General features: G+C 38.0%; 1 protein-coding gene across 2 annotated transcripts; it reads right to left on the minus strand.

Moving 5' to 3' along the window:
• Positions 1–2,100: 2,100 nt before the first annotated feature.
• On the minus strand, positions 2,101–5,302 carry LOC309394929 (small ribosomal subunit protein uS9). Of its 2 annotated transcripts, XM_081958647.1 has the most exons (6): positions 5,177–5,302; positions 5,003–5,055; positions 3,922–4,023; positions 3,171–3,267; positions 2,517–2,564; positions 2,101–2,313 (listed from the first exon to the last, which is right to left on the minus strand). In XM_081958647.1, exons 2-6 carry the CDS (start codon positions 5,048–5,050, stop codon positions 2,168–2,170), a joined length of 441 nt encoding a protein of 146 aa, XP_081814773.1. In that variant the 5' UTR covers positions 5,051–5,055; positions 5,177–5,302; the 3' UTR covers positions 2,101–2,167. The 2 variants fall into 2 exon arrangements, with proteins under 2 accessions (XP_081814773.1, XP_081814772.1); XM_081958646.1 differs by lacking the exon at positions 5,177–5,302 and having other exon boundaries at positions 5,003–5,160.
• Positions 5,303–15,567: the final 10,265 nt, after the last annotated feature.

Here is a 15,567-nt window from a genome sequence, read left to right on the forward strand (position 1 = left end):
GTCTAAATGATGAAATTGTTACCTCCTCCGTGTATGTGTGTTTTGTATTTATGTACGTTTATGTGCTGTTATATATCTTCTATGTTTTATGCTCCATTGTACGCCGCCCCGAGTCCTACTTGGAAAGGGAGCGGCTAATAAATCCAAATTATTATTATTATTAATTATTATTATAGAGGAAGTCACTACACTTGGGGAGGGAGAGCACCAGTGAGGAGACCACAGGAGGAGGCAGGAAGCCAGGCAAAGAGCCATGCTGTAGCACCCACATCTGCCCTGCAACGTGGCTCTGAGGAGACCACAGGAGGAGGCAGGAAGCCAGGCAAAGAGCCATGCTGTAGTACGCATGCAGTTCTCCTGCCTCATAGTAGAGGGTGCTTTTTAACAAGCTTTTTTTAACAGTTAAGGAGAGTCATCCACGGTGAGGCAATAACTAGCTCAGCCTGACCTCAGCTCTCGCCTTTTTCCTTTTACATTTTTTTTCTTTTCATGAGAGTGGTGAGGCTGTGCCTCACTTGCCTCACCTGACTGCACGTCACTGATACAATCCTTTTTTATTGATTGCATGTAATATTCTAATTTTCTGAGATGGTGAATTTGGGGTTTTCATGAGCTGTACGCCATAATCATCACAATTATAAGAAATCACAGCTTGAACTATCAGCTTTGCCTGTAATGTCTTATCTCATATATTAGCTTCACCTTTTAAGTTGCATTACTGAAATAAATGAACTTTTGCATGATATTCTAATTTTTCAAGTTTCCCCTTTATGAAGCTTTTGTCTCCATCTAAGAATTATCTTAAATATGATCTTTCCCAAGGTCTAATTGACACATCTATGTTGTTCTCTTAGTAAAATTGAAGCATTTTTCTATTGCTTTCTTCCAGGATTTTTTCGTGTGTGTGTATGTGTGTGTTGTATTTGTGCTGATAAATAAAGGGAGACTAGTATAGATCTATTTAAAGCTATTTAGCTCTCATCAGCTAGCCATACCCTTACTGGGATTTTGAACCTGGGCTGTATTACATATTAGGCAGGAGTCTTAGCCACTAAGCCACAGGCTCTCCTCCTTATCAGCTGAGCCAGGGAAATAGGTATTTGTGTTACAACCCCTGGTATGCCCAAATATGGCTTATGTAAGGGTATGGCTAGCTGATGAGAGCTAAATAGCTTGAAATAGATCTATACTAGTCTCCCTTTATTTATCAGCACAAATACAACACAAATATAAAAAGGCAACATTAAAAATGAAAATATGGTTTTCTGCCTGGATGGTTTTCTGTAATGAGCCAAAGGACAGAAAGGGGGAGTAGTGAGCTCCCTCCCGTATTTGGGCATACCAGGGGTTGTAACACAAATACATACATACATACATACATACATACATACATACATACATACATACATACATACATACATACATGATGGTCTTGTTGTATTTGGGTCTTTTCCCATGTAAAATTGAGGTTGTCTTGGCAACGCTTCGGTGAGATTGCTTTAAATCCAAAACACCAGGCTGAAGATGGCGACACCTCGCCAAAACATTGCCAAGACAATCTCAATCTTACACGGGAAAAGACCAAATATTTCAAGCTATTTAGCTCTCATCAGCTAGCCATATCCTTACTGGGAATTGAACCTGGGCTGTATTACAAACAAGCCTTAGTAATTCTAATTATAACATAATTACTATTTTACTATGGCCCAGAATTCCATATATACTTTCTTACACTGTGGTAAAAATATTTACTATTCAATTTAGGATCACAATCTACAGCATCCACTGAATGGAGGACTTTCAAGTTTTGAGAAAACCCTATGCAGCTGAAGTGAAGCCAAAGAAACTGAAATAGGACATATTTCTTATTTACACCAGATAGAATTAAGTGTTAACCCAATGTACTGTATTTTTAATGGAACTGTATTTTTAATGTTTAATTAAGTTAGAATTCATGTTGAATAAACCCTTAAGGCTGCACTAAAAGACAGAAGTTTGAAATACGCTAATATAATTTTAACACTGACTCTAATCATGGATATATTCTGTATCATACCTGTGAAGCATTCCCCTGAAACACCACAAAAACAGATCGAAATATAATTCTCAGAAACACAAGTTATTTATTACATTTTATCCTTTATTTCAAAGACAAAAAAGTTTCCTTTTAACGATAGGATTTTTGGTAACGTGCACGAGCACCAGGTCCACCAAACTTCTTGGACTCACAACGTCGAGGATCAGCAACTAACAAGGTCCTATCATACTGGATGAGGATATCCTTTATTTCCTTCTTAGAAGCTTCATCAACATCTTAAGAAAAACAAAAAATGTGTATTACACTTTGAAGCTATTGTTTATAATCAGTCCTATAATATTGCTCAGAAATTGTAACTTATAGGAAGCATCAAGAAGTAAAATCTTTGAAGAAGCACTTAATTTATATGGTCAATATTGGCTTAAGTATACATGAATGGAATGAAAAGCAGCAAAAAATAAAGTTAATGAAAACTTACATTTCTGGTAATAAGCCACCAGTGCTTTGGAAATAGATTGCCGAATTGCTGTAGAAGAAATAAGTAAAATAAAATAAGTTGAAACAAAAATGCTGCATGTTGTAGTAAAAGTTAAATCAGATATTTTAACTATGGAGTCTTTGGAGCAATACTTCAGATTTACATTTTAAAACACTGTATTTATTTATTTATATCTCACTTTTATTTTTACAAAAACTCAAGGTGGCAAACATATCCAACCCCACCTTCTTCCTATTTTCCCCACAACAACTAGTGGGTTAGATGGAGAGTCACTGGTCCAAAGTGGCTTTCAAGGCTAAAGTTTCAAACAGGAGTCACTCAACTGCTTTCTAGTCTGGTGCTTTAATCTCTAGATCAAACTGGCTCTCTGGTATCTATACATATGTATAAACAATGGTAAATAGCAATAATCTGCCACAAAGCAAATCACCAAATACAATATAACAGACTTCTCTAAACTTGTAAATTAGGTGGATTATCAATCAATCTAGCTAGGGGCTAGTAAAATACATCTAGAAATATACACTGATTAATACAGACGATAACAGATTTTACAAGTATATATGTTGTTATATTTGGATAGCTGATACATTTAATAATATAATTTTCTGCTGTAAAATGAGCTGCTCATACCGTATATCTGAGCCACATGACCACCACCCTTCACACGGACTCTTATGTCAACTCCTGCAAAGCGCTCTTTGCCCAAAAGAAGTACTGGTTCAAGCAGCTGGGAGAGAAAAAGCATTTTGTTATAGTCCTAAACAACCTTCCCATTCAATGTCTGAGTAAAACATACATTACATTTATAGAATACAGGCTATCAGTATTCTTTGAAATAACTATTTTTACATTACCAAATGAAATTATAATAAATATTCTGTTTTCATCTAAGAAACATATCTTGCCATCTTAATTTACCCAATTATTTTAATATATTTTAACACAGTATCCTTAAATATCTCCAAGAGTTACAATTAACTTGCATGCAATGATACAGAAACAAACCGAACCATTTCATTTGTTTTAAATCCTTTACAGCTTACTGTATTCCAGCACAAAAGTACTGTATACCAGGAATAAACAGTACTACTGACAGAAGTAATTCAAGCAAACATCAATATAAGTCTTGCCTAGTTCTCCAAAAATGCATGTAAAACTTTGGAACTTTAATGACCATGCAAGTGATTCTGAATAACATGGATAAAAGGGTTTTACAAAAATGCTAAGTATATTTATCAAGGGACAATTCAAACCCACTTGGATTTCACTCTCCTTTTACCAGAACTATAAGTTTTTAAAGAGAAGAGGGAAAAACTAAAATAAAGTTATTAGTTTATACATACACACAAAACATATTATATTTACATAGAAAACCACTTACTTTGTACTGGAGAGTCCTGGGTTCAATCATTTCCAGAGGCCGTCCATTCACCTTAATCAGGCCATTTCCTCTTTTGCAGTGAGCAACTGCAGTGGCAGTTTTCTAAATGGGGGTTGGGTTGGTAATAAAAATATTAGGCAAAGTTATACCATTTAAGACAGATAAGCACTGCATAAAGTATAAACATCCAGAATACTGCACTACATATATCACTGTTAATTATCCTGGTATATATATCTTGCTATTGAAACCAATCAACTGAAGCTTTTATCTATCCCACTTTTTGTTGCTATGAAGCAAGAAATCTAAATTATAGATGCAATTGTCAATCAACTAAGAGGAAACTCAAAAAAGGGATCCGGGGATTAAAAGATGAAATAAGTACATTCTATTGCGAAGCCACTGAGCTCATTCCAAACATTTATTTATTATGTATGCGATGTGTTTGCCAGGCGACTCTAGGTATTTGAACATGAATTGGTGTTAAAGTGCCTTGCATATTCGGGAGCTGGCAAGAATGGGTGTTCATGCAGGATAAACAACCTATTCTCTATGTTAACAGTCATTTTGGTTAACGGTAAAGGATGGCGGGAATTGTGGTACCCTTTCAATCTTATTTCTCCACGTAACCCCATCCCCACAACAGATCTAACAGCTTATCCTCCCCTCCATCCCACGTGCCGCAGTTAAAGCGCCGCACGCGGAATAGAGAAAGCGCCGAGAGAGCCCGTTTTCCTTTGCCAAGGTTGCCTAAACCAGGTCTTCAAACTTGGCAACAGGTCTTCAAACTTGGCAACTTTAAGACTTGTGGGCTTCAACTCCCAGAATTCTCCAGCCAAGTTTGAAGACCTCTGCTTTAGGCCAAACCCCGCCATTCAAGTGGAGAAACGTGGCTGTGGGAGGAGTGGCATTGCGCGCACAGAAAATGAGAAATGAGGGATACTTTTCGGCGCCGGAAAGCCGGCCGGGCCAAGCCAACTTTCGGGCAACGAGCGCATCCCGTTGCCCCTTTCAATTTCTCGGCTTTTTATGGCGGAAGGGAGGAGTTTTAGGCCCGTTCGAAGAACCACGCGAGCCTCACCTTCCTGCCGAAAACCTGGACGCTCTGGAGGGGCCCCTTAGCCGGCATGGTGCCTGAAGGAGACAGAAAGACAAACCGAACAAAGTGAGTGAGTGACCAGCCGAAACTCTCTCCCTCCCCCCCCCCCCCGCCGCCTGTGCAAAGGTTGGACGAGCAAGAGCGGAAAACACCCACCTTCTGCCCAAGCAGCAGCGAAAGAAAGAACAGGGTTTCCCAACTAACTTTCCCAGGGGCCGGCTCGGCCGAAAAAGGTTTAACGTCACTTCCGGAAGCGCGATGCCGCGCTTTCCGGCAGCCGCTCTGGCTTCTGTTTTTGTCTTCCAGCTCTCGTTTCTGTGGGTGGGGCTGCCTGTCGGAATAGGCGGGTGGTTTCGGCGGTGTCTTTCAGTGACAGAATGGGACTCATTCGTTCTTCCTATTTACACTAAGAGCAGATGCACCAAAGACAAATTCCTTGTGTGTCCAATTACACTTGGCCAATAAAGAATTCTATTGTGTTCTGTTCTATTCGCGTTTTTTTTCTCCGATTAAAGTATGGTTTCTGTCCACTTATTTTAAAACATGGGAGAGGTGGCTGTCAAAGATATCAATAGATTGTATTCACGTGTAGTTACATTTCGGCATATTACGCTGTGGGAAACCAATCGCTTTGCTTAGCTTAATTTCGGTGTCTTATGCAGACCCAGAAAACTTGTTTGAGAAGACAGTGGCTTCACCAAACATGGGTAAACAATGTGCGGAAATGCATGCTTCAGATCTAGGTGAATGCTAGCAGACCAATATTGCCAAATTAAAGCCATCTGACCGGTTAACTTCGGCTTGTTTTGTTAAGTTTAGTCATGGCTGCAGTAAGATTTATCAATGAATTTGTTTTCTCTGGAGCTTCAACTTTGGATTCAAGATATTTAGTATAAACTGGAGGAGTATTTCCTACATTTAATAATAGAGCGCCCTGGTGCCACATTGATGGTAAGACGTAACTTGAGTTATCTTAATGTTATATAATGGCTTCACATTGATTTTTGTGCCACAAGTGACCAACTTACAAGGTAGGCTTATATAGAAAGCAATCAGTTTTCTTAATTAAAATTCATAATCATATAATGAATAACTGATGTTGCTCCTCATCAATTGAAGAATACATATGAACACAATAACACAAAAACACAATCTGTATACAGGTGATCCTCGACTTACAACCATTCATTTAATAACGGTTTAAAGTTATATTGAAAAAAGTGACTTATGGCAGGTTTTGCCATGATCGTTGCAGCATCTTCCTGGTCACGTGATCAAAATTTAAATGCTGCTCTCAAGAGTGGGGATGCATGCATGTGCTTGCCTGCCATTTTCATGGCCCAGTTCCAAAAGGCTCAATGCCTGGTATTGGGCTGTGGCCCAGGTATTCGGGGGCCCTGTTTCATGCTATTGTTTCAACTGGGAACTGTGTTGGGGGGGGTCACTACTGCCAGTTTGCTCATAGTCGCCCCTCGTGCTCACTTGATGCACACTGTGTGCACATGTGCAGTGCAATAAAAATTATTCTGCCCATGCGCAGAAGCAAAAAACAGAAAAGCGGTTCGGCGGCATAGCAGGCCTGGGTCGCTGCCGATTCCAATGACCCAGGCCACCAAACCACTACCGGTTCAGCTGAACCAGTCCGAACCGGTAGGAACCCACCACGTGTGTGTGTGTGTGTGTGTGTGTGTGTGTGTGTTAAATATGACTGTTTGGCATGTCTATTTTTATTGTTATTATACACTGCCCAGAATAACTTCTTGTGAGATGAATGGCCATGTAAATTTGACAGACAGACAGACAGATCTTACAATCTTTATATATAAGGGAGCCTTTAATCTGATTCATTTTGATATCTTCTGCTGCACTGCAAGGGAAACTTGCATGAACAGTTTGTTGAATGTCTCTCCCCTTCCCTGAAATGTTTGAAAGAATGAATTCTGTAATATATATTATTATTATATTTTTCTATTATTCTTTCTTTTAAAAATGTTATGACTTTTATATATTTTTTATTTTTGTCAGAAATAATGTTGATGTCACAAATTTTGTGTAATGGCTTGTAACATTAAGATACCAATAGTCAGATGTATATACGGTACAGAAATCTGTACATTAGATGAACTATGGATTGTTTGCAATTATACTGCAACTTGAAAGTTCTGTTTACACTTAATCGTTTATAATTGAGTTTATTTTACTTTATATGTTAGTTATGAATCACAATAAATGGTTTTTTTGAAAAGGCCACTAAATACTTTCAAGGACAACCAACTGAACAGAATCTATAATTACTGTATGCAGTTATATCAAAAATATTGTATAAACCAAACTGCAGTTGTTGGAGCAACCACAATGGCTGAAAAACATGAACATGATTACATGTTTATATGCAAGTGCCTCATATGCAGTAATTATTTTAATTTAGTGACTTGACTCTTAATATTTACATTGTTTATATTTTGCAGTTCTAATTATTCCCAGAGGTTACTGAAGCATCTTCAAAGTAGTAATGCTATGTGGTCCAAATATATTGGGTTTCTTTCGTTGTGTGGAATTAGTTGTTAGGAAATGAAAGATAGGAGACTTACTAGTCGATACTAAATTTACCCCTTAACATCATTTCAAGCTTTAAAAGGCACTGAGAAAAGAGCCTGGATTGGAGTATATTAATACTGGAATAACAAGATTATCTGCTGTTGGGGGAACATGATTCATAGACTAAACAGTGAGGATAAAGCTGTTTGTTTGGCAGGTGAGGCCACTGTAATGTTTTTTCAAAAGAAATTTGGAATGAATATGATAGATATATGAAACTTGGTTAAGGATATCATCATATCATTTTTCCAGGACAATTTTTCTCTTAAGATGTATGTTCCATTATAGTCCATTTGCTATAATGCCTATTTCAAGAGAATGAATGGGTATAACATATTTTTGTTCTAAAACCAGTTCAGTATTACTGAGATTATTCTTGCTATCATATTACTCACGTCACCTGTTTGTGAAAGGAAAAATCAAAAACAATTACACAAATACAAAATATTTGTAAGTATGTTAAATTGGAGTGCCTTTAGTTTAGAAACAGGCCATGCGTTAAATCCAGATTGTTATGAGAATGATGCTACACAACTGCAGAGTCTGTAAAGAAATGGTCATATATGGGCCCACATGAGAATATTCCAAAGACTCAAATCTTTAATCAAACCATAGCAAAATGTTTTCTACATATAATAATATACAAGGCATTTCTGGATATTAATAATGGGAATGTTTTATAGAGCGAGACAGAATGGCTAAAAGTTTTAGACTAGTAGTGCAGAGAGCAAGGGTCAAGTGACTCCATTTCCATTTGCGGATACTGACTGGATAATCTTGGGCCAGTCATACACTCAGCACAAAGTAATCATAAGGCAATGTAGAAGGAAATCACCACATTAAAAAGAATTAAGGTCTTAGAAGAAAAGAGAGAGATAAATGAAATGAAATGTTTTCTTTTGTTCTTGTTAAACCTTATTGAAATAATAATCAAATGATACAAAAATAATAACTTGAATTCTGTATATGTATCAAACAATAACTAAAATAAAAGTGGAATCGAAAAAGGATCTTAAAAATTATACTTTTATATCATGGCATATTCTTTCACACAACATTTTGGACATTGCTAGTAAAATTTCTGCATCACATGCTGTCTATTTCCTACAAATGTTGTATCCTATGACAGAGAGGATCCTATATTTTTTCTACACATTATATATTGCTATATTAGCCATGGTGTTCATATACAAACTTCTTTTTTGGGGGGAACCACTGTTAAGTAATTTGGGTTTTTCATCCTGCAATAACACATTTTATTTTGTTTTTAAATCAATGGGTATGTACCAGAAGCAATATATTCAACAAAGATAATAACTGTAATTGTACAATGTGAATGTTCAGATGAAGAAAAATGATCAGGACATTAATTCTTTTAAAATGGTCAAAACCTCAAAGTAGCCATGATACTAGGCACTGTGTATTTCAAGGATGTAGATAGCATACTTGAAATGCACAGAAATAAATGTTTATAGAAACCTGAGTGGTTTGTTTTGTCTCTAGAGCAGTAGTTCCCAAAGTGGGCGCTATCGCCTCCTGGGGGGCGGTGAGATGGCTTAGGAGGGCGGTAAGAGGCAAGGGGGGCAGCAAAGGAGTGCAGGAGGTGGCCTCCTCTAGCGAGCTATTCAGAACAAGTTTGCTCACTCACCCCCACCCATCCAGAAGCTGCTCGATCGCTCGCTTCCCCCGCCCATCTGCACTATGCTAGCCCTGCCCACTCACTGATTGGCTGGCTCACCAATCACCCCGCCCGCCTCTAAGAGCCCTATCTAAACCAAGTTAACTTTTTTTCTGCTTGGCTTTCTATAGATAGGGCTTTTAGAGGTGGGCGGGACGATTGGTGAGCCAGCCAATCAGTGAGCGCAGGGCTAGCATAGTGTGGACAGGCGGGGGGAGCGAGTGATCAAAGGGAGGCCATTTCGCCTCCCTTCGCTCCCACTTTGTCTTGATGAGGTCGCTGCAGCTGCAGGTGTGGACGGACGGAGGTAGCCAGAATGGTGGGGAAGCCTGGGGGGGCGGCCGAGCGAGCGAGCAAGAGAGCTGCCTGATCCTCCATCGCTCGCCTGCTCGCCCGTCCGGGCCACTCTGGCTACCTCCGTCCGTCTGCGCCCGGAAGTTGCAGCGACCTCATCAAGACAAAGTGGGAGGCGAAGGGGCCTCGGTGCCCTGCCTGATCCTCCTTCACTCGCTTGCTATTTTGCCTGCATGGGGTACCTCAGCGGAAGCCCTTTGCTGGTGGCCAGACTTCCCCTCCCCGGGGCGACAACACATCCATGATCACCATCCCAGTAACGCTGCGGTCTCTTGGCCTGCGAAGAGAGGGAGGGAGTAAGAGTGAAGGGTGAGGGAGAGCAGCAGGGGCTCTCTGCAGGGGCTCTGCATTCCCCTCCCCACCGGAGACTTCCCAGAGGAGGTGGGGCTGGGGAATGTGGGGCGGGGAGGCGCTGTCTGGGGTGGGACTAGATGACCTCTGGGGGTCCCAACCAGCCCTTCTGACTCTGGAGACCAGAAGCAAGCAAACACACACACACACACACACACACACCCCGAAAGTGTCTGGTTTTGAATATAATCCTCCCTAGTGCTTGGGGAAAAAATAAGAGGAACATTTGGATATACATTTTGAATTAACTTGGGAAGAAAATTGCTAAAATCACTTTTAGCTGTGTTGTGCATTAAGAATCCATGCAGTAGCATTTCTTGTTGAATTAGCAGAGTAATATTTACAACAGCCAGCTAAGATAGTTTTATCTGTCTTATAATGTGCGTGGGTAGAGGATTTAGGCATAAGTGCAATGTTTGCCTGTGATTATATAATAAATTCACAGCTTATACATTTGAATTAGATGTTATTCAATTCATGTTTAACCTATACTTGATATACTTGTATTCAATACATAAGGTGTTAATTATGTCAATGGAAGAGATAGGAAACTGCATTAGTGATATATATGTCAATGCGTTGATTTGTACTAAAAATGTTTAGTTTAAAGAAGTTATAAGGAATCACAAGTATGAGTGTGGAAAATGTAATGTTGTGGATGACCCTTTGCATGAGTTGTATTGGGAAAAATAAATAATAATAATAATAATAATAATAATAATAATAATAATAATAATAATAATAATAATAATAATTCCCCAAAGAGGTAAAAGGCTACATTTTGCTAGAGTTATTCTTTGCTTCCAAACTGTTGAGGAGGGGGATTGGACTTAATTGTCTATATTTCCCTTTCCATCCCCATGGTTCTTTAGTGAAAATTATAACCCAAGAACATATAGATCTGTTAAAATGTTCCCATTCTCACTTTTCATATTGGGAATCCCTAGGTACCATGCAATAATCTCATCAAATAATTCAAGCAAATGTTGGTGACATTGAGCTGAAGCCAAAGTTCAAGAAATTGTACCAAGAGTTTTAGTTACAGAAAGAAATTTCTGATCGCTATCCTGCACTATGGACAGTGGTTAAGAAGCTCCTTGTTGCATTTCCAACATCATATTTGGTGGAACATGACTTCAGTGTGGTCTCCAAGCAAAGAAAATGACTCCAGATTACTGAATGTGGTGATTTAAGACTCCTGCTAAGTGACTTAAAACCAGACATTGGGAAACTGGTATCACTTCATCAAGCCCATCCATCACATTAAGAGTTTACTGAACAGTGAAGTAGTTACTAAATTTTGCTAAGTTTACTAAGTTACTAGTTACTAAGGTTCTTGATAAATGACTATCAGACTTTGAAAACCTGGTATCACTGGATCATGTTCAACAATTTTGTTGAATTAACTACAAAGGTTTTTAAATTGGATTTTGAATAAATGTGCAATTAATTGTTACAGTTTTGAATTTTACTGTTACTATCTTTATTCCTTCATGCAAACCACCCAGTCACATGACTCCCCCAGCCATGTCCATCAAGCCACGCCCACAGAACCGGTCGTAAAAAAATTGAATTCCACCACTGGATGGGGGGCACTGAGGATCAGTTTGTAGCACCAAGGGGGCGGTGGACTGAAAAGGTTTGGGAACCACTGCTCTAGAGCATGGATGTCCAACCTTCTGGCTTGCCTAGGCCACATTAAGTGAAGAGGAGTTATCTTGGACCACATATAAAGTAAGTAATATAGTTAATGTATACAAATCACATAATAATGTTAAAAGTTTACAATCTTATTTGGGCTGCATTACTAGCTGTCCAGGGCCATATGGTCTGCAGGTTGGGCACACATGTTCTAGATCAACACTTTTAAAAATACAAGCTTTCACTAGGACAAAAGCATTCCTAAAACTTAGCCTTCCCATTCATACTAATATATATATATATATATATATATATATATATATATATATATATATATATATATATATATATATATATATATATATATATATATATATATATATATATATATATATATATATATATATATATATATATATATATATATATATATATATATATATATATATATATATTTGTAGATTTTCACGGGTGTAGGTATGCTGGTTTTGTTGTATTCGGGTCTTTTCCCGTGTAAGGTTGAGATTGTCTTTGCAACGTTTCGGCAGGATCTCACCTGCCATCTTCAAGCGTGGGCTCAAAATGTGTTAGGTCACATAAGATGGTGGCTCTCCGGACTTCAAGCCTCTCGTAGGATCTGGTGAGCAAGAAGGTTTCCTCCCCGTAGAGCATTTTGAGCCCACGCTTGAAGATGCCATGTGAGATCCTGCCGAAACGTTGCAAAGACAATCTCAACCTTACACGGGAAAAGACCTGAATACAACAAAACGAGCATATATATATATATATATATATATATATATATATATATATATATATATATATATATATATATATATATATATATATATATATATATATATATATATATATATATATATATATACATACACACACACCATTTAATCATGATCATCAAAAAATCAAATTTTCTTCTGTTTCACAATTATGCAAGATTTTTAAACATCTTTTTTTTTGCCATCAGACTAATGATTGGAAATAACTTTTTGCTTATATTAGCTTTTTACATTTACTATAACTCCTTGTCATACAAGTTGCTTTGTACTGTCAGGACTGTCAGATGGAGAGATGAATATATTTAGTAACAGTGACTTCCTGCCACATCTTTAGTCAGCATGAAAATGAAACCATTAAGGGGCGAGCTGTTTGTAAAGTAATGATGGGAAGTGGTGGTCTCTTGAGACCACGCCAGTGAAGACTTTGAAAGCAGGACAAAAAAAAATAGTTGGCAATGTCACATACAATTAGATGCTTCACAAATCTAATTGCTTATATACATTACTTATGAATAGCTTCTGTATCTTCTGTTTGTTAAGCAGAATTTACTGTAGCCATTTTAAAAAAGCGAATACGAAGTAACATTGCGCATGGACTTTCCTATCTTTATTCTTTGCTAGTGTGAAGACTAAAAGAGAAATGTTGCTTCTTTTCTTTAACTACTGTAGTGTCTATGAGAAGCAACATATATTGTGTTCTTGAAAGGCTAATTGTTGTCTTACCTAGTTGTCACAGTAGACTCACCTAGTCTGGTAAACATGTAAGAGTTAGGAGGGTGAGTGGTGAGCTATAACGTAATAGATTTGGTGTTGTGTCATATGTAGAGATTGGACAGCAGATAAGGAGGAATGGGAAAAGTGCTAAGAAGGCAGCACTGATAATCCATTGTAAGGAAATATGGAACTGAGAAAGGAAGGGGGTATCTGTTTAAATTCTGACTAAATGCAGAGTATAACTGATGACGTGTTCTATGGTTGCCAGACAATTGAGATACATTTCATACTTATTTGGGAATAAGCCTCATTGCATTTGGAACATGTATCAATGTCAACAAAATAGGACTGAACTATAAGGTAACTTGGTAGTTCTGTGTTAAGTATAAATGAAAACATCCAAACAAGTAAAAGATTGCATTATGCTGTCAGAGATTAAAGAAAGAACATTAAAAACCAAAAAAGGAAATGACAGTGTGGTATCTATAATTATCTGAATGAAGCTTGATAATTGCTTCTGCTTGATCAAAATGTAATTCTAATGCATAGGAATGGTCTCTGGTTTATACAAATAAATTGCAACTTCTAATGCTGGCGCTAGAGGGCCTTGAATGCTGAAGAAAGATGCTAAATCTCCAAATGATTTAATGCTTTAGCCTGTACAGCAGAATTGTTGTTTTTAAAACACACATACAGAGAAACACATTATATGAATCCTTTATGTAACAGTTATGGTATTTGTAGAAAAGTTTATTGATGCATATATCTTAGAAAAACCAAGGAAAACCAATGGAACAGTTTTTAGAAAAAAAAATGGCCTTTACCAAATGCAACCAAGATCCTAATTTCTCTTCACCAATTTCAAACTACAACATTCTTCTTCAAGTTTTTAAAAGGAGCTATAAAGAGATTTGTCAATATTCTTAGGACTATTAAAGACATTTAGACTTGTAATCTTTTCACCTGAGGTTAAAATTCAAGGCCTTCCAGGATTTACCCTAAATAATGGCAAGTCTTTTTTAGAGGATGCAAAATGCATAGTCTGGAATTAGTGATGTCAAAATGAAATTGTCCAGATCACCATTCCTGCCTCATTCCCCTCCCCTCTTTGTAGTGATTTCACAGCAGGCTTAGTGAGCTTCCCCACTATTGTATACTATTTATGTATTATATTTCTAAATTGTGCCAAAACCACAATTTTATGGTTAACATAAAAGATATATTGAAAGTATATCGTACAATAATGTAAGCGCTAATATAGTAACAGTATAGTCGAATTATCAGCAAATAAAATTGCATTTTATTAAAATCATTAAAAGTGAAATGATCAACAAAATAGTAATATATTACTGTTATTAGTAATAGATTGGCAGTTCTGACAGCTGTCAAAAGAATTTTTGAAAAAGAAATATTTTTTAAAAAAATATCTGAGAAAACAAACAAATATGTTCAGTTAATACTGAAAGCATGATAACGTAGGTACCAGGTAGCAGTGGTGGGATTCAATTTTTTTTACTACCGGTTCTGTGGGCGTGGCTTGGTGGTGTGGTATAGCTTGGTGGGTGTGGCTTTGTGGGCATGGTAGGGGAAGAATACTGCAAAATCCCCATTCCCTCCCCACCCCACTAACCTGCTTTCCAGCTCACTTCTCCTGTTCAGAGCAACAACTGGGAGGCAGCGGGAGCAGGGCCAGCCTATTTGCCAGTTCTCTGAACTACTCAAAATTTCCGCTACTGGTTCTCCAGAACCTGTCAGAACTGGCTGAATACCACCTCTGCCAGGTAGGCATTGCTGGGTGTCATTTTATAAGCAGAGAGTTTGCTTATAAATAAGCCTTGTGATCTATGTACTTGTCCTCAGTGTCACTCTGCAAATATGAAAGTTAGATCTGCATCATGACATCAGAATTCATTTGCTTGTTTGCTGTGTAGTGCATATCTATAGCTGTCTCATATATAGTAGTTGTTTAGAAAAGTGAGTTAATAACATTTAATTGCTAGGACGGGATGGTGAGTTGGGAAAAACAAGCCGAGGGTGCTCTGACCTGGGAAGGGAGAAGAATATTTTCAGTTCCTAATCAACTGCAAGAGCTTGACAATCACTTGACACAAGGAGAGAGTGGATTTCCAGGCGTGAGGCTTAATGGAAACCAGCAGTTTAGGTCTCTCTCTGTTCTTTTCTGCCCTTGTGCTCCTCCATTGAGTACATGCATATTGTAAGCTATCTTGCATTGAGCTTCTAGCCTAGAAGCTAGATGATCTAGGGCAGTGATGGCGAACCTATGTCATGCGTGCCACAGGTGGCATGCGGAACCATTTGTCAGGGCACGCGAAGGTGCTGCCCTGTCAGCTGGCCAGCGCGCATGCATGCACTGGCCAGCTGAGTTCATCCTTTTTTAAAGCCATTTTTCGCCG

The sequence above is a fragment of the Natrix helvetica genome (assembly GCF_964273705.1).
Source record: "Natrix helvetica genome assembly, chromosome: 6".
NCBI classification, from domain to species: domain Eukaryota; kingdom Metazoa; phylum Chordata; class Lepidosauria; order Squamata; family Natricidae; genus Natrix; species Natrix helvetica.

Bases quoted from the DNA above. Each gene is read 5' to 3' on its own strand.
- LOC309394929 (XM_081958647.1), bottom strand. From the start codon at position 5,050: ATGCCGGCTAAGGGGCCCCTCCAGAGCGTCCAGGTTTTCGGCAGGAAG. The intron at 4,024-5,002 runs GTGAGGCTCGCG...ACCCCCATTTAG, and splicing joins TCCAGGTTTTCGGCAGGAAG to AAAACTGCCACTGCAGTTGC. The intron at 2,314-2,516 runs GTAAGTTTTCAT...GTTTTTCTTAAG, and splicing joins GGTGGCTTATTACCAGAAAT to ATGTTGATGAAGCTTCTAAG.